This window comes from Oncorhynchus clarkii, unplaced genomic scaffold (genome assembly GCF_045791955.1).
Source record: "Oncorhynchus clarkii lewisi isolate Uvic-CL-2024 unplaced genomic scaffold, UVic_Ocla_1.0 unplaced_contig_9842_pilon_pilon, whole genome shotgun sequence".
Taxonomy (NCBI): Eukaryota; Metazoa; Chordata; class Actinopteri; order Salmoniformes; family Salmonidae; genus Oncorhynchus; species Oncorhynchus clarkii.
The window spans coordinates 100,001-122,022 of NW_027258040.1; the positions used below are offsets into that span (position 1 = coordinate 100,001).

Here is a 22,022-nt window from a genome sequence, read left to right on the forward strand (position 1 = left end):
CTGGGAACCCCCAAGAGGTGCATGTTTTAGTTTTTTGACACAACACTACAAAGATAATAATTAATTCATCCTCAATCTTTGATTACTAGAATCAGCTGTGTAGTGCTACGTAACCTCTCTAAACTACACTCATGGTCTGTGACGTGTGAATTCACAGGGTCCCATTTTACTCCATGTGAATATATTGTCACTTCAATGCTTTAATCACATGTATGTACACTGTAGTAAACTAAACTAATATAAACTAAATATACAAACTAATCTATACTGTAGTAAACTAAACTAATATAAACTAAATATACAAACTAATCTATACTGTAGTTAACTAACCTAATATACAACTAAATATACAACTAATCTTCACTGTGGTAAACTAAACTAATATAAACTAAATATACAAACTAATCTTCACTGTGATAAACAAACATGGTTTTCAGAAAATAAGTCTGTGGTCACATGGTGGTGGTTAGTGTCGTACTATTGGTTAGACAGTTTCCCCTTTAATGAGGTTGACAGTTAAAACTGTCTCTGACATTAGACTGAGTCACACAGAGACTCCAGCTGTGCAGCGAACAGACACAAACCTACAACTGAAATCACAGCAGACTTTACAACAGTAGAAGATACAACAGTAGAAGTTACAACAGTAGAAGTTACAACAGTAGAAGTTACAACAGTAGAAGATACAACAGTAGAAGTTACAACAGTAGAAGTTACAGCAGTAGAAGTTACAACAGTAGAAGATACAACAGTGGAAGTTCCACTGCATTTCAACACACATGTGTAAAGATGTCAGAGGAAATCTATGAAAACTGCGATGGATTTAGTGGCAAAAAAAAGTATAAAATAAATAAAATAGAGACCATGGACATTAATGATCAAATATACAACAACGAAAGACCCATCATGCCCTGCAAGAAGGATGGAGTTGGTGATCAACATTCAGGTAACAGTTTAACCTGGTGTATTGCTAGATGCTGACACACACTTACACCCCAACACACACACACACACACACACACACACACACACACACACACACACACACACACACACACACACAGTTCTCATTTACATAAATATTCACACCCAAGTCAATACATGTTAGAATCTCCTTTGGCAGCGATTACAGCTGTGAGTCTCTGGGTGAGTCTCTAAGAGCTTTGTACACCTGGATTGTACAATATTTGCCCATTTATTATTTTCAAAATTCTTCAAGCTCTGTCAAATTAGTTGTTGATCATTAGTTGGCAACCATTTTGAAGTCTTACCATAGGTTTGCAAGAAGATTTCAATCACAACTGTAACTTTGCAAACTCCAGTGTAGATGTGGCCTTGTGTTGTAGGTTGTCTGGTGGAAAGCAGACTGGAACAGGTTTATTTCTAGGATATTTCCTGTGCTTAGCTCAATTCTATGATTTTATTTTATCCTGAAAAACTACCCAGTCCTTTAAAATTACAAGCATACTGATGCACATGATGCAGCCACCACTATGATTAAAAATGTTGAGAGAAGTACTCAGTAATGTGTTGTGTTGGATTGCCCCCCTGTATTCCGTACAAAAAGGGAATCGGTCTTTTCTCAAAATCTTATTATGACCTACAAACTATAATGCTCTATTGAAAGATGAAACTCTCACAAACGTGATGGGTTCTCCATTTAGGACGTCCACACGACTCTGAAGGTCCACAGTACCACTAAAAAAAAAGTGAATGGAAGTATATACAGTGCCTTGCGAAAGTATTCAGCCCCCTTGAACTTTGCGACCTTTTGCCACATTTCAGGCTTCAAACATAAAGATATAAAACTGTATTTTTTTTGTGAAGAATCAACAACAAGTGGGACACAATCATGAAGTGGAACGACATTTATTGGATATTTCAAACTTTTTTAACAAATCAAAAACTGAAAAAATTGGGCGTGCAAAATTATTCAACCCCTTTAAGTTAATACTTTGTAGCGCCACCTTTTGCTGCGATTACAGCTGTAAGTCGCTTGGGGTATGTCTCTATCAGTTTTGCACATCGAGAGACTGACATTTTTTCCCATTCCTCCTTGCAAAACAGCTCGAGCTCAGTGAGGTTGGATGGAGAGCATTTGTGAACAGCAGTTTATATATATATTTAGTGGACGTATATAGGGAGATAATTTATTATATATTATATATTTAGTGGACGTATATAGGGAGATAATTTATTATATATTATATATTTAGTGGACGTATATAGGGAGATAATTTATTATATATTATATATTTAGTGGACGTATATAGGGAGATAATTTATTATATATTATATATTTAGTGGACGTATATAGGGAGATAATTTATTATATATTATATATTTAGTGGACGTATATAGGGAGATAATTTATTATATATTATATATTTAGTGGACGTATATAGGGAGATAATTTATTATATATTATATATTTAGTGGACGTATATAGGGAGATAATTTATTATATATTATATATTTAGTGGACGTATATAGGGAGATAATTTATTATATATTATATATTTAGTGGACGTATATAGGGAGATAATTTATTATATATTATATATTTAGTGGACGTATATAGGGAGATAATTTATTATATATTATATATTTAGTGGACGTATATAGGGAGATAATTTATTATATATTATATATTTAGTGGACGTATATAGGGAGATAATTTATTATATATTATATATTTAGTGGACGTATATAGGGAGATAATTTATTATATATTATATATTTAGTGGACGTATATAGGGAGATAATTTATTATATATTATATATTTAGTGGACGTATATAGGGAGATAATTTATTATATATTATATATTTAGTGGACGTATATAGGGAGATAATTTATTATATATTATATATTTAGTGGACGTATATAGGGAGATAATTTATTATATATTATATATTTAGTGGACGTATATAGGGAGATAATTTATTATATATTATATATTTAGTGGACGTATATAGGGAGATAATTTATTTTATTTATTTATTATATAAGGGGATAAATACATGAAAAAAATAATAATAAAATGTTTACTGATCTTTCTAATATCTCTCAGATAGAGGACAGACACTTCAGAACAAACTTCCTTCTGGTATTTTTGGGGACAATCTGTTGTTCCACGTAGTGAATCTGTTATTCAATGTGTTTCTATTGGCTAATAGCAGTAATGACTATCTGTTATTCCATGTGTTTCTATTGGCTAATAGCAGTAATGACTGTCTGTTATTCAATGTGTTTCTATTGGCTAATAGCAGTAATGACTATCTGTTATTCAATGTGTTTCTATTGGCTAATATCAGTAATGACTATCTGTTATTCAATGTGTTTCTATTGGCTAATAGCAGTAATGACTATCTGTTATTCAGTGTGTTTCTATTGGCAGAAATGCCAAATTCAATGCATCATGCAATCATTTTTTTTAAATATTTTTTTTATACTTAAAACTATAAATCAAATAACCCCCGGCTTAGACCCTCCTCATCTCCCACGGCTCAGACCCTCCCCCACTCCCCCGGCTTAGACCCTCCCATCTCCCACGGCTCAGACCCTCCCCCACTCCCCCGGCTTAGACCCTCCCACCTCCCCCGGCTTAGACCCTCCTCATCTCCCACGGCTCAGACCCTCCCCCACTCCCCCGGCTTAGACCCTCCCATCTCCCACGGCTCAGACCCTCCCCCACTCCCCCGGCTTAGACCCTCCCATCTCCCACGGCTCAAACCCTCCCCCACCTCCCCCGGCTTAGACCCTCCCACCTCCCCCGGCTTAGACCCTCCCATCTCCCACGGCTCAGACCCTCCCCCACTCCCCCGGCTTAGACCCTCCCATCTCCCACCGCTCAGACCCTCCCCCACTCCCCCGGCTTAGACCCTCCCACCTCCCCCGGCTTAGACCCTCCCATCTCCCACGGCTCAAACCCTCCCCCACCACCCTCGGCTCAGACCCTCCCCCACCACCCCCGGCTCAGACCCTCCCCCACTCCCCCGGCTTAGACCCTCCCACCTCCCCCGGCTTAGACCCTCCCATCTCCCACGGCTCAGACCCTCCCCCACTCCCCCGGCTTAGACCCTCCCATCTCCCACGGCTCAAACCCTCCCCCACCACCCCCGGCTTAGACTCTGGAGGGTTAATCACTATAATTGCACACAAAGTGATTCATTGCAACTTATTATGTGACATGTTAAAACCAGTTGAGTCTATGGGGGCGCTATTTCATTATTGGATAAAAAAACGTTCCCTTTTTAAGCGCAATATTTTGTCACGAAAAGATGCTCAACTATGCATATAATTGACAGCTTTGGAAAGAAAACAGTCTGACGTTTCCAAAACTGCAAAGATATTATCTGTGAGTGCCACAGAACTCATGCTACAGGCGAAACCAAGATGAAACTTCAAACAGGAAATGAGCAGAATTTCTGAAGCTCTGTTTTCCATTGTCTCCTTATATGGCTGTGAATGCACCACGAACGAACCTGCCCTTTCTGTCGTTTCTTCAAGATGTCTGCAGCATTGTGACGTATTTGTAGGCATATCATTGGAAGATTGGCCATAAGAGACTACATTTTCCAGGGGTCCGCCCGGTGTCCTTTGTCTAAATTGGTGCGTAATCTTCAGGTGCGGGCATTTTCTCCTGGGATTCAGGAGAGAAAGCACACTTCCACGAATGATATATCATCGAAGAGATATGTGAAAAACACCTTGAGGATTGGTTCTAAACAACGTTTGCCATGTTTCAGTCGATATTATGGAGTTAATTTGGAAAAAAGTTTGGCGTTTTGATGACTGGATTTTCGTTTCTTTTTGGTAGCCAAAAGTGACGCACCAAACGGAGCGATTTCTCCTAAACAAATAATCTTTCAGGAAAAACTGAACATTTACTATCTATCAGAGTCTCCTCATTGAAAACATCTGAAGTTCTTCAAAGGTAAATGATTTTGTTTGAATGCTTTTCTGGTTTTTGTGAAAATGTCGCCTGCTGAATGCTAACGCTAACGCGAAATGCTACGCTAGCTAGCTACTGTTACACAAATTATTGTTTTCCTATGATTGAGAAGCATATTTTGAAAATCTGAGATGACAGTGTTGTTAACAAAAGGCTAAGCTTGAGAGCTAGCATATTTATTTCATTTCATTTGCGATTTTCATGAATAGTTAACGTTGCGTTATGGTAATGAGCTTGAGGCTGTATTCACGATCCCGGATCCGGGATGGCTAAGTGCTAGAGGTTAAGCAAATGATTCATGAGCTTATTTAGGTTGAAGTGGTTGAAGACTTATTGAATAAAGACATTTCAGATTTTCATTTTATATATATATATATATAGCAGAAATGCCAAATGCTAAATATATATATATCTATATACAGTTGAAGTCAGAAGTTTACATACACCATAGCCAAATACATTTAAACTCAGTTTTTCACAATTACTGACATTTAATCCTTGTAAAAATTCCGTGTCTTAGGTCAGTTAGGATCACCACTTTATTTTAAGAATGTGAAATGTCAGAATAATAGTAGAGAGAATGATTTATCTCAGCTTTTATTTCTTTCATCACATTCCCAGTGGATCAGAAGTTTACATACACTCAATTAGTATTTGGTAGCATTGCATTTACATTGTTTAATTTGGGTCAAACGTTTCGGGTAGCCTTCCACAGGTTTCTCACAATAAGTTGGGTGAATTTTGGCCCATTCCTCCTGACAGATCTGGGGTAATTGAGTCAGGTTTGTAGGCCTCCTTGCTCGCACAAGCTTTTTCAGTTCTGCCCACAACTTTTCTATGTTATTGAGGTCAGGGCTTTGTGATGGCCACTCCAATACCTTGACTTTGTTGTCTTTAAGCCATTTTGCCACAACTTTGGAAGTATGCTTGGGGTCATTGTCCATTTGGAAGACCCATTTGTGACCAAGCTTTAACTTCCTGACTGATGTCTTGAGATGTTGCTTCAATACATCCACATAATTTTCTTTCCTCGTGATGCCAGCTTATTTTATGAGGGTGCACCAGTCCCTCCTGCAGCAAAGCACCCCCACAACATGATGCTGTTCGCAAATGTTGTCGGTGGTGAACAGGCGGGACGTCAGGCTTGGTATTCCTAGAACCGGGGCGATAAGTAAGTGTGAAATTGAATCTACCGTTGAAGAACGGCCATCTGGCTTGCATCCACACAATGAATGGGAGGGATAACAGAGCCCTCCAGCCAGTGACACCAAACCTCAAGAGGCAGCTTAACTGCCAGGAGTTCCAGATTACAGACATCAAAATTCCTCTCTGCAGGTGAGAGCTTACGGGAAAAGAATGCACATTTTTGGAGCTTCTGATCAGAGTGGGACAGAACAGCACCTCCCCCGTTGTCGGAGGCGTCCACCTCCATGATGAACTATAGTTCTGGGTCTGGCTGAGTGAGGAGTGGAGGTGAAGCGATGAGTTCCAGGAACGCTCTCTCTGTCTCAGGGGTCCAATGGAACAGAGTGGAGGGGGAGGTGAGAGTGGTGAGAGGTGCTGCCAGACGACTGTAGTTGAGGGGTCCAGTGGAACGGAGTGGAGGGGGAGGTGAGAGTGGTGACAGGTGCTGCCAGACGACTGTAGTTGAGGATGAAACGTCTGTAAAAATTGGCAAACTCCAGGAAATGCTATATCTGCTTCGGGTTAGAGGGCGTAGGCCACTCTGTGACTGCCATGTCTTGGTGGGGTCCGTACGTAACTCCCCCTGTGCAATAATACAACACAGGAAAGACACAGAGGAAGCATGGAACTCACATTTCTCAGCTTTGACAAAAAGCCGTTGGAGAACTTGGCGAAAGTGCTGCTGGTGAGACTCAGGGTCCTTAGAAAACAATCGGAACGTCATCCACAAAGACAAAAACGAAGTGTCCAATCACATCCCTCAGCACATCATTGACCAGGTTCTGGAAAACAGCAGGGGCATTAGTAAGACCTAAAGGCATGACCAAATACTCAAAGTGGCCAAGTGGTGTGTTAAACACAGTTTTCCCCTCGTCCCCCTCTCTGATGCGCACAAGGTGGTAGCCATTCCGGAGGTCCAGTCTGGTGAACACAGTGGCACTGATGAGTGTGCAAGGATACTTGTTCTTGATGTTATTCAGTCTAGGCCTCAGTGACCCATCCTTCTTCACAAAGAAAAACTCAGCACCCACCCCTGGGAGGAAGAAGGCCTGATAAGTCCTGCAACCAGGGAGTCCTGGACGTACCTCTCCATAGCCTCCAGCTCGGGGCGAGAGAGGTTATACAACTGGCTACAGGGGAGAGGAGCTCCAGGCTGGAGGACAATGGTGCAGTTGTACGGCTGATGAGGTGGCAGCGACAGGACGCGGTGCTTGCTGAACATAGGAGCTAGATCGTGATACTCTGGAGGAACTGATGACAGGTCAGGATGTGGTGCTGAACACAGGAGCTAGATCGTGATACTCTGGAGGAACTGATGACAGGTCAGGAGGTTCTGGAATGGGGCACAGACAAGGCAGGGGCAAGGGCAGAATGTAGACAATTCTAGTGACAAAATTAATTCCAAGTGGTTACCCTTCCAGCGGTCCAGTCGATCTGAGGGTTGTGCAACTTTAACCATGGATGGCCAAGAACCAGGGGAGAGTGAGGACAGTCGATTATGTGGAAAGTGATCCTTTCCTGGTGGTTTCCAGAGAGATGCAGGATGCCAGGGGCGGTCCTCTCCCAGACACGGGCGAGGAGCTGTCCGTTGAGAGCGTTGGCATCGAGGGGTGAATCGAGTGGAACAGAGTCCAGGCCCAACTGGGTAACGACACCACGGTCCAGGAAACTCTCGTCGGCGCCTGAGTCGATGAGAGCAGGCAGGGGAAGAACCTGGCTCTGCCACACGAGGGCGCCGTCAAGCAGGGGTCTGGGGGAGAGATGGGCAGGCGATTTGGCTCAACGGTAGGTCCACCACTTTTGCTGGACGCAGGGAATAAGTGGAGACAAAGTGACCAACCTGGCCACAGTATAGGCAGCTTCTAGTGCTGATTCACCACTGCCTCTCCCCTGGAGAGAGACGGGCCGAGCTGCACGGAGGCATCCAGTCAGGAAGGATATCTTGACCCGTTCACTAGCATAAGAGTTGGGCTGTTGCTCGAATACTAGTGAACATTGTACCTAAAAGGCTCTGTGTGTGGATTGATGAAGACAATGTTTATGGATTAGGGAAAAAACAACTGAATCCATTTTAGAATAAGTCTGTAACGTAACAAAATGTAGAGAAAGTCAAGAGGTCTGAAAACTTTCCAAATGCTCTGTAGCCATATTATTTAGACTTGTTATTCTTCTTTGTTTATTCGCTGTGTATTTATTTATTGTGTCACTATTTTCAATGTTGTATATTTAACTCTGCATTGTTGGAAAAGTCTGTTGTTTACGAAGCAAATGACAAATTACGTTTGGTTTTGATTGAAATAGGTGCCGGCAGTCATTTTGGGTGCCTGAACTCTGCACTATGTTTACGCCAATATTCTGGAAGTAGTTCTGGAAGTCAAGCAGTAGAATATGTCAGGTTCTGGAACTCAGTTCTGGTGTTCTGTCCCTTGTCAATCTTGTGTATTTCCCTCAGTGATTCAAACAGCAAATGGACACAAAATTAGACACAAATACAGCAAGTTTTTCTGGTAATAATTTGTTCTTCAGTGTCGTGTCAGTGGTGGAAGAGATACTCTGGAGCTGCTGCAGGGTGTCTGGGGCTGCTGTGTGTTCTCCTACTGGCTGGGATCATATGCCTGTTTCTCTACCGTGAGTTTGATATGTTCTCACTCAAACATTCTTCATCATCAGTGGTGTAATGACCAGGGATCAATTACATTTCAATACCATTCAATTTAATTCAATTACATTTACATTCCATTAAATTACATTCAGAAAGTTCACCAAATTCCACTGTTACCTTGTTCATTGGTCGTATTATTTCACAGAGAGAAACCAATTGACCAGTTCCAACACCCTGACTGAAGAGAGAGACCAGTTACAGACCTGCGGAAACAACCTTACGGAAGAGAGAGACCAGCTACAGACTAGCAACAACACCCCGAACGAAGAGAGAGACCAGCTACAGACTAGCAACAACACGCTGACCAAAGAGAGAAACCAGTTACAGACCAGATACAACACCCTGACCAAAGAGAGAGACCAGCTACAGACCAGATACAACACCCTGACCAAAGAGAGAGACCAGCTACAGACCAGTTACAACACCCTGACCAAAGAGAGAGACCAGCTACAGACCAGTTACAACACCCTGACCAAAGAGAGAGACCAGCTACAGAAAGAGACAGAACGTCTGAAACAATCTTTAGTTGAGAAAGGTGAGTCAAATTGTCTAATGACTGTTCTGTTTGACAGTCTCTGTATCAGTTCACATGTCACTTACAAACAGGCAATTCAACTTACATTAAAGGAAATATTTAAATGAAAAATGTGTGAAACAAAGTCCGACTTCCAAACTGTCCATTAGTTACTACCTGTCTTCCTTGACTGTCTGATTGATATTTAATTCATTGTTGTATTAAAGTGACTAAAGCAGGAAATGTTCAACTTATAGTGTGTCCACAAGGATGGAAGAAGCTTGGTAGCAGTTGTTATTAAGTCTCTACTGAGTACAAATCCTGGGAGGAGAGCAGACAGGACTGCAGAAATAGAGGAGCACACCTGGTGGTCATCAAGAGCCAAGAACAACAGGTGTGTGTGTAGAGAGAGAGAGAGACAGGGATGCAGCTTAATACCCTCCCTCTTCATATACAGTGCCTTGCGAAATTATTCGGCCCACTTGAACTTTGCGACCTTTTGCCACATTTCAGGCTTCAAACATAAAGATATAAAACTATTTTTTTGTGAAGAATCAACAACAAGTGGGACACAATCATGAAGTGGAACGACATTTATTGGATATTTCAAACTTTTTTAACAAATCAAAAACTGAAAAATTGGGCGTGCAAAATTATTCAGCCCCCTTAAGTTAATACTTTGTAGCGCAACCTTTTGCTGCGATTACAGCTGTAAGTCGCTTGGGGTATGTCTCTATCAGTTTTGCACATCGAGAGACTGACATTTTTTCCCATTCCTCCTTGCAAAACAGCTCGAGCTCAGTGAGGTTGGATGGAGAGCATTTGTGAACAGCAGTTTTCAGTTCTTTCCACAGATTCTCGATTGGATTCAGGTCTGGACTTTGACTTGGCCATTCTAACACCTGGATATGTTTATTTTTGAACCATTCCAATGTAGATTTTGCTTTATGTTTTGGATCATTGTCTTTGTCATTGTCTTGTTGGAAGACAAATCTCCGTCCCAGTCTCAGGTCTTTTGCAGACTCCATCAGGTTCTTCCAGAATGGTCCTGTATTTGGCTCCATCCATCTTCCCATCAATTTTAACCATCTTCCCTGTCCCTGCTGAATAAAAGCAGGCCCAAACCATGATCAAATCAAATCAAATGTATTTATATAGCCCTTCGTACATCAGCTTATATCTCAAAGTGCTGTACAGAAACCCAGCCTAAAACCCCAAACAGCAAGCAATGCAGGTGTAGAAGCACGGTGGCTAGGAAAAACTCCCTAGAAAGGCCAAAACCTAGGAAGAAACCTAGAGAGGAACCAGGCTATGTGGGGTGGCCAGTCCTCTTCTGGCTGTGCCGGGTGGAGATTATAACAAAACATGGTCAAGATGTTCAAATGTTCATAGATGACCAGCATGGTCGAATAATAATAACGCAGAATAGTTGAAACTGGAGCAGCAGCACAGTCAGGTGGACTGGGGACAGCAAGGAGTCATCATGTCAGGTATTCCTGGGGCATGGTCCTAGGGCTCAGGTCCTCCGAGAGAGAGAAAGAGAGAAGGAGAGAATTAGAGAACGCACACAGGACACCGAATAGGACAGGAGAAGTACTCCAGATATAACAAACTGACCCTAGCCCCCCGACACATAAACTACTGCAGCATAAATACTGGAGGCTGAGACAGGAGGGGTCAGGAGACACTGTGGCCCACTCCGAGGACACCCCCGGACAGGGCCAAACAGGAAGGATATAACCCCACCCACTTTGCCAAAGCACAGCCCCCACACCACTAGAGGGATATCTTCAACCACCAAGTTACCATCCTGAGACAAGGCTGAGTATAGCCCATGAGAGAGCCCCAGTAAAGCCAGTGACTCAGCCCCTGTAATAGGGTTAGAGGCAGAGAATCCCAGTGGAAAGAGGGGAACCGGCCAGGCAGAGACAGCAAGGGCGGTTCGTTGCTCCAGAGCCTTTCCGTTCACCCTCCCACTCCTGGGCCAGACTACACTCAATCATATGACCCACTGAAGAGATGAGTCTTCAGTAGAGACTTAAAGGTTGAGACCGAGTTTGCGTCTCTGACATGGGTAGGCAGACCGTTCCATAAAAATGGAGCTCTAAAGGAGAAAGCCCTGCCTCCAGCTGTTTGCTTAAAAATTCTAGGGACAATTAGGAGGCCTGCGTCTTGTGACCGTAGCGTACGTGTAGGTATGTACGGCAGGACCAAATCAGAGAGATAGGTAGGAGCAAGCCCATGTAATGCTTTGTAGGTTAGCAGTAAAACCTTGAAATCAGCCCTTGCTTTGACAGGAAGCCAGTGTAGAGAGGTTAGCACTGGAGTAATATGATCAAATTTTTTGGTTCTAGTCAGGATTCTAGCAGCCGTATTTAGCACTAACTGAAGTTTATTTAGTGCTTTATCCGGGTAGCCGGAAAGTAGAGCATTGCAGTAGTCTAACCTGGAAGTGACAAAAGCATGGATTCATTTTTCTGCATCATTTTTGGACAGAAAGTTTCTGATTTTTGCAATGTTACGTAGATGGAAAAAAGCTGTCCTTGAAATGGTCTTGATATGTTCTTCAAAAGAGAGATCAGGGTCCAGAGTAACGCCGAGGTCCTTCACAGTTTTATTTGAGACGACTGTACAACCATTAAGATTAATTGTCAGATTCAACAGAAGATCTCTTTGTTTCTTGGGACCTAGAACAAGCATCTCTGTTTTGTCCGAGTTTAAAAGTAGAAAGTTTGCAGCCATCCACTTCCTTATGTCTGAAACACATTCTTCTAGCAAGGGCAATTTTGGGGCTTCACCATGTTTAATTGAAATGTACAGCTGTGTGTCATCCGCATAGCAGTGAAAGTTAACATTATGTTTTCGAATAACATCCCCAAGAGGTAAAATATATAGTGAAAACAATAGTGGTCCTAAAACGGAACCTTGAGGAACACCGAAATTTACAGTTGATTTGTCAGAGGACAAACCATTCACAGAGACAAACTGATATCTTTCCGACAGATAAGATCTAAACCAGGCCAGAACTTGTCCGTGTAGACCAATTTGGGTTTCCAATCTCTCCAAAAGAATGTGGTGATCGATGGTATCAAAAGCAGCACTAAGGTCTAGGAGCACGAGGACAGATGCAGAGCCTCGGTCCGATGCCATTAAAATGTAATTTACCACCTTCACAAGTGCCGTCTCAGTGCTATGATGGGGTTTAAAACCAGACTGAAGCATTTCATATACATCGTTTGTCTTCAGGAAGGCAGTGAGTTGTTGCGCAACAGCCTTTTCTAAAATTTGAGAGGAATGGAAGATTCGATATAGGCCGATAGTTTTTTTATATTTTCTGGGTCAAGGTTTGGCTTTTTCAAGAGAGGCTTTATTACTGCCACTTTTAGTGAGTTTGGTACACATCCGGTGGATAGAGAGCCGTTTATTATGTTCAACATAGGAGGGCCAAGCACAGGAAGCAGCTCTTTCAGTAGTTTAGTTGGAATAAGGTCCAGTATGCAGCTTGAAGGTTTAGAGGCCATGATTATTTTCATCATTGTGTCAAGAGATATAGTACTAAAACACTTGAGCGTCTCTCTTGATCCTAGGTCCTGGCAGAGTTGTGCAGACTCAGGACAACTTAGCTTTGAAGGAATACGCAGATTTAAGGAGGAGTCCGTAATTTGCTTTCTAATAATCATAATCTTTTCCTCAAAGAAGTTCATGAATTTATCACTGCCAAAGTGAAAGTCATCCTCTCTTGGGGAATGCTGCTTTTTAGTTAGCTTTGCGACAGTATCAAAAAGGAATTTCGGATTGTTCTTATTTTCCTCAATTAAGTTAGAAAAATAGGATGATCGAGCAGCAGTAAGGGCTCTTCGGTACTGCACAGTACTGTCTTTCCAAGCTAGTCGGAAGACTTCCAGTTTGGTGTGGCGCCATTTCCGTTCCAATTTTCTGGAAGCTTGCTTCAGAGATCGGGTATTTTCTGTGTACCAGGGAGCTAGTTTCTTATGAGAAATGTTTTTAGTTTTTAGGGGTGCAACTGCATCTAGGGTATTGCGCAAGGTTAAGTTGAGTTCCTCAGTTAGGTGGTTAACTGATTTTAGTCCTCTGGCGTCCTTGGGTAGACAGAGGGAATCTGGAAGGACATCAAGGAATCTTTGTGTTGTCTGTGAATTTATAGCACGACTTTTGATGATCCTTGGTTGGGGTCTGAGCAGATTATTTGTTGCAATTGCAAACGTAATAAAATGGTGGTCCTATAGTCCAGGATTATGAGGAAAAACATTAAGATCCACAACATTTATTCCATGGGACAAAACTAGGTCCAGCGTATGACTGTGACAGTGAGTGGGTCCAGAGACATGTTGGACAAAACCCACTGAGTCGATGATGCTGCCACCACCATGTTTGACAGTGGGGATGGTGTGTTCAGCTGTGTTGCTTTTACGCCAAACATAACGTTTTGCATTGTTGCCAAAAAGTTCAATTTTGGTTTCATCTGACCAGAGCACCTTCTTCCACATGTTTGGTGTGTCTCCCAGGTGGCTTGTGGCAAACTTTAAACAACACTTTTTATGGATGTCTTTAAGAAATGGCTTTCTTCTTGCCACTCTCCCATAAAGGCCAGATTTGTGCAATATACGACTGATTGTTGTCCTATGGACAGAGTCTCCCACCTCAGCTGTAGATCTCTGCAGTTCATCCAGATTGATCATGGGCCTCTTGGCTGCATCTCTGATCAGTCTTCTCCTTGTATGAGCTGAAAGTTTAGAGGGACGGCCAGGTCTTGGTAGATTTGCAGTGGTCTGATACTCCTTCCATTTCAATATTATCGCTTGCACAGTGCTCCTTGGGATGTTTAAAGCTTGGGAAATCTTTTTGTATCCAAATCCGGCTTTAAACTTCTTCACAACAGTATCTCGGACCTGCCTGGTGTGTTCCTTGTTCTTCATGATGCTCTCTGCGCTTTTAACGGACCTCTGAGACTATCACAGTGCAGATGCATTTATACGAAGACTTGATTACACACAGGTGGATTGTATTTATCATCATTAGTCATTTAGGTCAACATTGGATCATTCAGAGATCCTCACTGAACTTCTGGAGAGAGTTTGCTGCACTGAAAGTAAAGGGACTGAATCATTTTGCACGCCCAATTTTTCAGTTTTTGATTTGTTAAAAAAGTTTTAAATATCCAATAAATGTCGTTCCACTTCATGATTGTGTCCCACTTGTTGTTGATTCTTCACAAAAAAAATACAGTTTTATATCTTTATGTTTGAAGCCTGAAATGTGGCAAAAGGTCGCAAAGTTCAAGGGGGCCGAATAATTTCGCAAGGCACTGTATATCAAAGAATTGGTGAGTGCACTAGAGCAGTCTGCAGCCCCGGTCTTCACCATCCTAGAATCTGAAGTCAAACATCTACTGTTTGCTGATGATCTGATGCTTCTGTCCCCAACCAAGGAGGGCCTACAGCGGCACCTAGATTTTCTGCACAGATTCTGTCAGACCTGGGCCCTGACAGTAAATCTCAGTAAGACAAAAATAATGGTGTTCCAATAAAGGTCCAGTCGCCAGGACCACAAATACAAATTCCATCTAGACACTGTTGCCCTAGAGCACACAAAAAACTATACATACCTTGGCCTTAACATCAGCGCCACAGGTAACTTCCACAAAGCTGTGAACGATCTGAGAGACAAGGCAAGAAGGGCCTTCTATGGAGGGCCATCAAAAGGAACATAAAATTGACATACCAAATAGGATCTGGCAACAAAAACAAAGTTAATCAGTTTTAGAACCCATTGCCCTTTATGGTTGTGAGGTCTGGTGACACCAACCAAGAATTCACAAAATGTGACAAATATCAAATTGAGACTCTGCATACATCATTCTTAAAAAATATCCTCTGTGTACAACGTAAAACACCAAATAATGCATGCAGAGCAGAATTAGGCCGATACCCGCTAATTATCAATATCCAGAAAAGAGTCGTTAAATTCTACAACCACCTAAAAGGAAGCGATTCCCAAACCTTCCATAACAAAGCCATCACCTACAGAGAGATGAACCTGGAGAAGAGTCCCCAATGCAAGCTGGTCCCGGGGCTCTGTTCACAAACAGACCCCACAGAGCCTCAGGACAGCAACACAATTAAACCTAACCAAATCATGAGAGAACTCAATTATAATTACTTGACACATTGGAAAGAAATAACAAAAAATCTAGAATGCTATTTGGCCCTAAACAGAGAGTATACGGTGGCAGAATACCTGACCACTGTGACTGACCAAACTTAAGGAAAGCTATGACTATGTACCGACTCAGTGAGCATAGCCTTGCTATTGAGAAAGGCCGCCGTAGGCAGACGTGGCTCTCAAAAGAAGGCTATGTGCACACTGCCCACAACATGAGGTGGAAACTGAGCTGCACTTCCTAACCTCCTGCCCAAATGTATGACCATATTAGAGACACATATTTTCCCTCAGATTACACAGATCCACAAAGAATTTGAAAAAAAACAAAACCAATTTTGATAAACTCTTGGATATATTGAGTGAAATACCAAAGTGTGCCATCACAGCAGCAAGATATGTGACCTGTTGCTACAAGAAAATGGCAACAAGTGAAGAACAAACAACATAATAAAAACAACCCATATTTATGTTTATTCATTTCCCCTTTTGTACTTATCTACTTGCTCATAATATCTGAAGTATCTTTATTGTCTTGGAACTGTTGAAAGTGTTTACATTTCTATTGTTTATTTCACTTTTGTTTATTATCTAGTTCACTTGCTTTGGCAATGTTAACATATGTTTCCCATGCCAATAAAGCTCTTAAATTGAATTGAAATTAATTTAGAGGGAGCGAGCGAGACAGCGAGTAGAAATGGCTAGGTATTAACAATGTTGAATCTCTTCCACATCTACAGACATTTGTCAATTGGTTATGCGGGGTAAAGAACTATGTCTGGATTGGTCTGACTGACTCTGTTTCTGAGGGGACCTGGAAATGGGTGGACTACACATCACTGACCACAAAGTAAGACATTAATGAATTCTGTGTCACTATGACATCACAGTCTGGAGAAGTAGGTTCAGAGTGGACAGCCTGATTCTCCTACAGGTATTGGAACAGTGGACAGCCTGATTCTGTGTGGTGTTTCTCCTACAGGTATTGGAACAGTGGACAGTCTGATTCTGTGTTGTTTCTTCTACAGGTATTGGAACAGTGGACAGTCTGATTCTGTGTGTTGTTTCTTCTACAGGTATTGGAACAGTGGACAGCCTAATGGTGGAAGAGCAGAGAACTGTGTGTACTTCTACTCCTGGTCATCAGACACAGGAGCTTGGTGGGACTATGACTGTTCCTATCAATACAGATGGATCTGTGAGAAATAGGTTTCATCCTCGGTACCCTCTGAACTGCTAAATAAGATTATGCTAAGTACTATATATCGTAATATATTTTCTACTTATTCAATTTACCTTGTCAACTACATACAATATATAACAAGACAAATGTAGAATACATTATAATAAAACTATATGCAATAACAATACAATGACTTGATAAGAGAAGGACTGTTGTGTCTGTTGTTGAGGAAATTCACCACTAAGGAATTCACAGTCACAGAGGTTCACTGACTCAATACAATCCTAATGTTAATGTTTATTATTAATACTTTTTAGTTTTGTCTACTTGCTAAATATTTGTCTTAACTCTTCTCGAACTGCACTGTTGGTTAAGGGCATGTAAGTCAGCATTTCACGGTAAAGTCTACACTTGTTGTATTCGTGGCATGTGACAAATAAAGTTTGATTTGATTTGAAGTCATATCAGCACGGTTGGTTCCTGCATGAGACTGACTGATACCACACCAGGCTTCTTACCTTGAAACTGAGATACTCCTTTTGGTTCCCAGAGCAATGTTCTAGGTGTACTGGGAAATTGTTTATACAGTGACAGTTTAGATTCCGCCCATGTACTGTACAGTCAATCAGTTACTCGCATGAATCCAACCAAGTTGGACATTAGAAAAACAGCATAATTCTAAACATATGAGTGGATAAACACAGATAAAATGTCACACTATTATATAATAGTTGATCTGACATGGAGTCTAGAAGGACTGTTCTCTCTACTGTATAATAGTTGATCTAACATGGAGTCTAGAAGGACTGTTCTCTACTGTATAATAGTTGATCTACCATGGAGTCTAGAAGGACTGTTCTCTACTGTATAGTAGTTGATCTGAGACGGAGTCTAGAAGGACTGTTCTCTACTGTATAATAGTTGATCTAATATGGAGTCAAGAAGGACTGTTCTCTCTACTGTATAGTAGTTGATCTAAGATGGAGTCTAGAAGGACTGTTCTCTCTACTGTATAATAGTTGATCTAACAGGGACTGCGGTTGAAAATTAGCCGGCTGGCTAAAACCGTCACTTTTACTGAAACGTTGATTAATGTGCACTGTCCCTGTAAAAATTAAATAAACTCAAACTCAAACATGGAGTCTAGAAGGACTGTTCTCCACTGTATAATATTTGATCTAACATGGAGTCTAGAAGGACTGTTCTCTCTGCTGTATCAAATCTCTGACCCTCTAAGACTCAAAATGTGAATGTACCATGTATCAGATTTCAGTTAAGACCCATGTGCAGACTGTGTAGAGGTAACAATGTTTATTGTAACAACAGGGGCAGGCAAACGACAGGTCAAGGCAGGCAGGGGCAGGCAGGGGTCGATAATCCAGAGTAGTGGGGCCAAGGTACAGGATGGCATGCAGGCCCAGGGTCAGGTCAAGCAGAGGTCGGTAATCCAGATTGGTGGCAAATGCACAGGACGGCAGGCAGGCTCAGGGTCAGGTCAGGCAGAGGTTGGTAATCCAGAGTGGGGGCAAAGGTACAGGACGGCAGGCAGGCCCAGGGTCAGGTCAGGCAGAGGTTGGTAATCCAGAGTAGTGGGGCCAAGGTACAGGACGGCAGGCAGGGTCAGGCAGAGTGGTCAGGCAGGCGGGCTCGGAGTCAGGACAGGAAGGGGTCAAAACCAGGAGGGCGAGAAAAGAGAGGCAGGAAAAAGCAGGCGCTGAGACACTAAACGCTGGTAGGCTTGATTGAACAAGACAAACTGGCACAGACCGAAAACACAGGTATAAATACCCAGGGGATAATTGGGGAAGATGGGCAACACCTGGAGGGGGGTGGAGACAAGCACAAGGACAGGTGAAACAGATAAGGGCATGACACTATATATATCTTACAAACACAAACACACCTGGAAAAGTAGCCACCCCCCCACCTGAGAATCTGTTTTTCAGCCATCTATTTCCTGTGTTTCAGGTTTGCAAAATCCATGTCACTTAAATCTCTCTGGTTTAATGGTGATTTTAGCGATTACGATAGATAAATGGCTTGTTTTTCTTTCCTTACACCGTAGGTTCATGTACTTTGACGTGATGTGGTCAGATTAGCCGCCATATTACCATTTTTTGACCTTTAATACCTGAAAATGGGCCTTAACTTCTAATGGATAGGGGGCAGCATTTTCACATTTGGATGAAAAGCGTGCCCATAGTAAACTGCCTCCTACTCAGTCCCAAATGCTAATATATGCATATCATTAGTAGATCTGGATAGAAAACACTCTGACGTTTCTAAAACTGTTTGAATGATGTCTGTGAGTATAACAGAACTCATATGGCAGGCGAAAACCTGAGAAAAAATCCAACCAGGAAGTGGGAAATCTGAGGTTTGTAGTTTTTCAACTCTATTGAATATACAGTGTCTATGGGGTCATATTCACTTCCTAAGGCTTCCACTAGATGTCAACAGTCTTTAGAACCTTGTCTGATGCTTCTACTGTGAAGTGGGGCCGAATGAGCGGGGAATGAGTCAGAGGTCTGCCATCAGTCAGGAGCTGACCATGCACGTTCACATGAGAGGTAGTCCCCATTCCATTTGCTTTTCTGAAGACAAAGGAATTCTACGGTTGGGACATTAATGAACATTTATGATAAAAACATCCTAAAGATTGATTCTATACATCGTTTGATTTGTTTCTACGACCAGTAATATAACTTTTTTGAATTTTCATCTGACATTTCTGCAGTACTTGTCCGCACCTCGTGAGTTTCAATTTGTTTTCTAAACGCCCTAACAAAATGAGTTATTTGGACATAAATGATGGACTTTATGGAATAAATCAAGCATTTATTGTGGAACTGGGATTCCTGGGAGTGCATTCTGACGAAGATCATCAAAGTTAAGTGAATATTTATAATGCTATTTCTGATTTATGTTGACTCCAACATGGCGAATATCTTCTTGGGTTGTGAATGTCTCTGAGCGACAAACTCAGATTATTGCGTGGTTTGCTTTTTCCGTAAAAAAAATACAAATAATCTGACACAGCGGTTAAATTAATTGAGGATAGCGAGACGCTAGCGTCTCAACTGGCCAATTGCCAGGGGAAATGTAGAGCGCCAGATTCAATTAAAATCCTATAAAATTCAAACTTTCATTAAATCACACATGTAAGATACTCAATTAAAGCTACACTCGTTGTGAATCCAGCCAACATGTCAGATTGAAAAAATGCTTTTCGGCGAAAGCATAAGAAGCTATTATCTGATAGCCTGCAGCCATCTGCACCAGTAGTAAACAAAAGAGCTAGCGTAGCAGGCGCTACACAAAACGCTGAAATAAAATATAAAACATGCATTACCTTTGACGAGCTTCTTTTGTTGGCACTCCAATATGTCCCATAAACATCACAATTGGTCCTTTTGTACGATTAATTCCGTCCATATATATCGAAAATGTCCATTTATAAAGTCCGTTTGATCCAGAAAAAAACAGCTTACAAAAAACAAAACATTTCAAAAGTTGCCTATAAACTTTGCCAAAATATTTCAAACTACTTTGTAATACAACGTGAGGTATTTTTAAATGTTAATAATCCATCAAATTGGAGACGGGGCCATCTGTATTCAATACATGAACGAAAAGAAAAAAAAAACTCTGCTCTACACGTCTTGTGCAACTCACAAAAGGGTCCCCAGTTCCGAGTTGGCCTACTTCTTCATAGCACAAAAGAATAACCTTAACCATATTCCAAAAACTGGCGACATCGTGTGGAAGCGGTAGGAAATGAAAATAGGTTCCTATTAAATATCCAATGGCAAAGACAAAATAGTGAACAGAGAGGGGAAGAAAAAAAAATCTAAAAAGTTAGTACTCAGGGTTTTGCCTGCTACATAAGTTATGTTATAAGCACACGTAATTCAAACAGTTTTAGAAACCTCAGGGTGTGACCAGAATTTATCCCGTTGAGTCGAGGTCTTCGGTTGGTTGACGCACACACACACACACACACACACACACACACACACACACACACACACACACACACACACACACACACACACACATTTTTCATTAATTACCCCCTGAGCCAGGCTTTGGAGGCTCATGTCTGTGAGTGTGTGTATGTGAGTGTGTGTGTATGTGAGTGTGTGTGTGTGCGAGTGTGTGAGGTGTGAGTGTGTGTATGTGAGTGTGTGTATGTGTGTATGTGAGTGTGTGTATGTGAGTGTGTGTATGTGAGTGTGTGTATGTGAGTGTGTGTGTGTGCGAGTGTGTGAGGTGTGAGTGTGTGTATGTGAGTGTGTGAGGTGTGAGTGTGTGTATGTGAGTGCGTGTATGTGAGTGTGTGTATGTGAGTGTGTGTGTATGTGAGTGTGTGAGGTGTGAGTGTGTGTATGTGAGTGTGTGTGTGTGTGCGAGTGTGTGAGGTGTGAGTGTGTGTATGTGAGTGTGTGAGGTGTGAGTGTGTGTATGTGAGTGTGTGTATGTGAGTGTGTGTATGTTAGTGTGTGTGTATGTGAGTGTGTGAGGTGTGAGTTTGTGTATGTGAGTGTGTGAGGTGTGTGTGTGTATGTGAGTGTGTGTATGTGAGTGTGTGTGTGTGCGAGTGTGTGAGGTGTGTATGTGAGTGTGTGAGTGTGTGAGGTGTGAGTGTGTGTATGTGAGTGTGTGTGTATGTGAGTGTGTGTGTGTGCGAGTGTGTGAGGTGTGAGTGTGTGTATGTGAGTGTGTGAGGTGTGAGTGTGTGTATGTGAGTGTGTGTATGTGAGTGTGTGTATGTGAGTGTGTGCATGTGAGTGTGTGTGTGTGCGAGTGTGTGAGGTGTGAGTGTGTGTATGTGAGTGTGTGAGGTGTGAGTGTGTGTATGTGAGTGCGTGTATGTGAGTGTGTGTATGTGAGTGTGTGTGTATGTGAGTGTGTGAGGTGTGAGTGTGTGTATGTGAGTGTGTGTGTGTGTGCGAGTGTGTGAGGTGTGAGTGTGTGTATGTGAGTGTGTGAGGTGTGAGTGTGTGTATGTGAGTGTGTGTATGTGAGTGTGTGTGTATGTGAGTGTGTGAGGTGTGTGTGTGTATGTGAGTGTGTGAGGTGTGTGTGTGTGTATGTGAGTGTGTGAGGTGTGTGTGTGTATGTGAGTGTGTGAGGTGTGTACGTGAGTGTGTGAGGTTTGTGTGTGAGTGTGTGAGGTGTGTACGTGAGTGATTTAGGTTTGTGTGTGAGTGTGTGAGGTGTGTATGTGAGTGTGTGAGGTGTGTGTGTGAGTGTGTGAGGTGTGTGTGTGTGAGTGTGTGAGGTGTGTGTGTGAGTGTGTGAGGTGTGTATGTGAGTGTGTGAGGTGTATGTGTCAGTGT

At 42.0% G+C, this 22,022-nt stretch overlaps 1 protein-coding gene and 1 long non-coding RNA gene across 2 annotated transcripts in view; both read left to right on the forward strand.

Annotated features, from left to right (window-relative positions):
* Positions 1-727: 727 nt before the first annotated feature.
* LOC139394616 (C-type lectin domain family 4 member M-like) overlaps positions 728-22,022 on the forward strand; it is a 30,767-nt gene continuing 9,472 nt past the window's right edge. Inside the window, exon 1 of the mRNA XM_071142716.1 lies at positions 728-946. Coding sequence (XP_070998817.1) covers positions 790-946 — 157 coding nt within the window. The 5' untranslated portion in view covers positions 728-789. The remainder of the gene's footprint in view (positions 947-22,022) is intronic.
* Positions 9,126-16,350, forward strand: LOC139394617 (uncharacterized). The gene is made up of 3 exons (XR_011629836.1): positions 9,126-9,338; positions 9,575-9,711; positions 16,238-16,350. It is a non-coding gene; the product is annotated as an uncharacterized lncRNA (long non-coding RNA).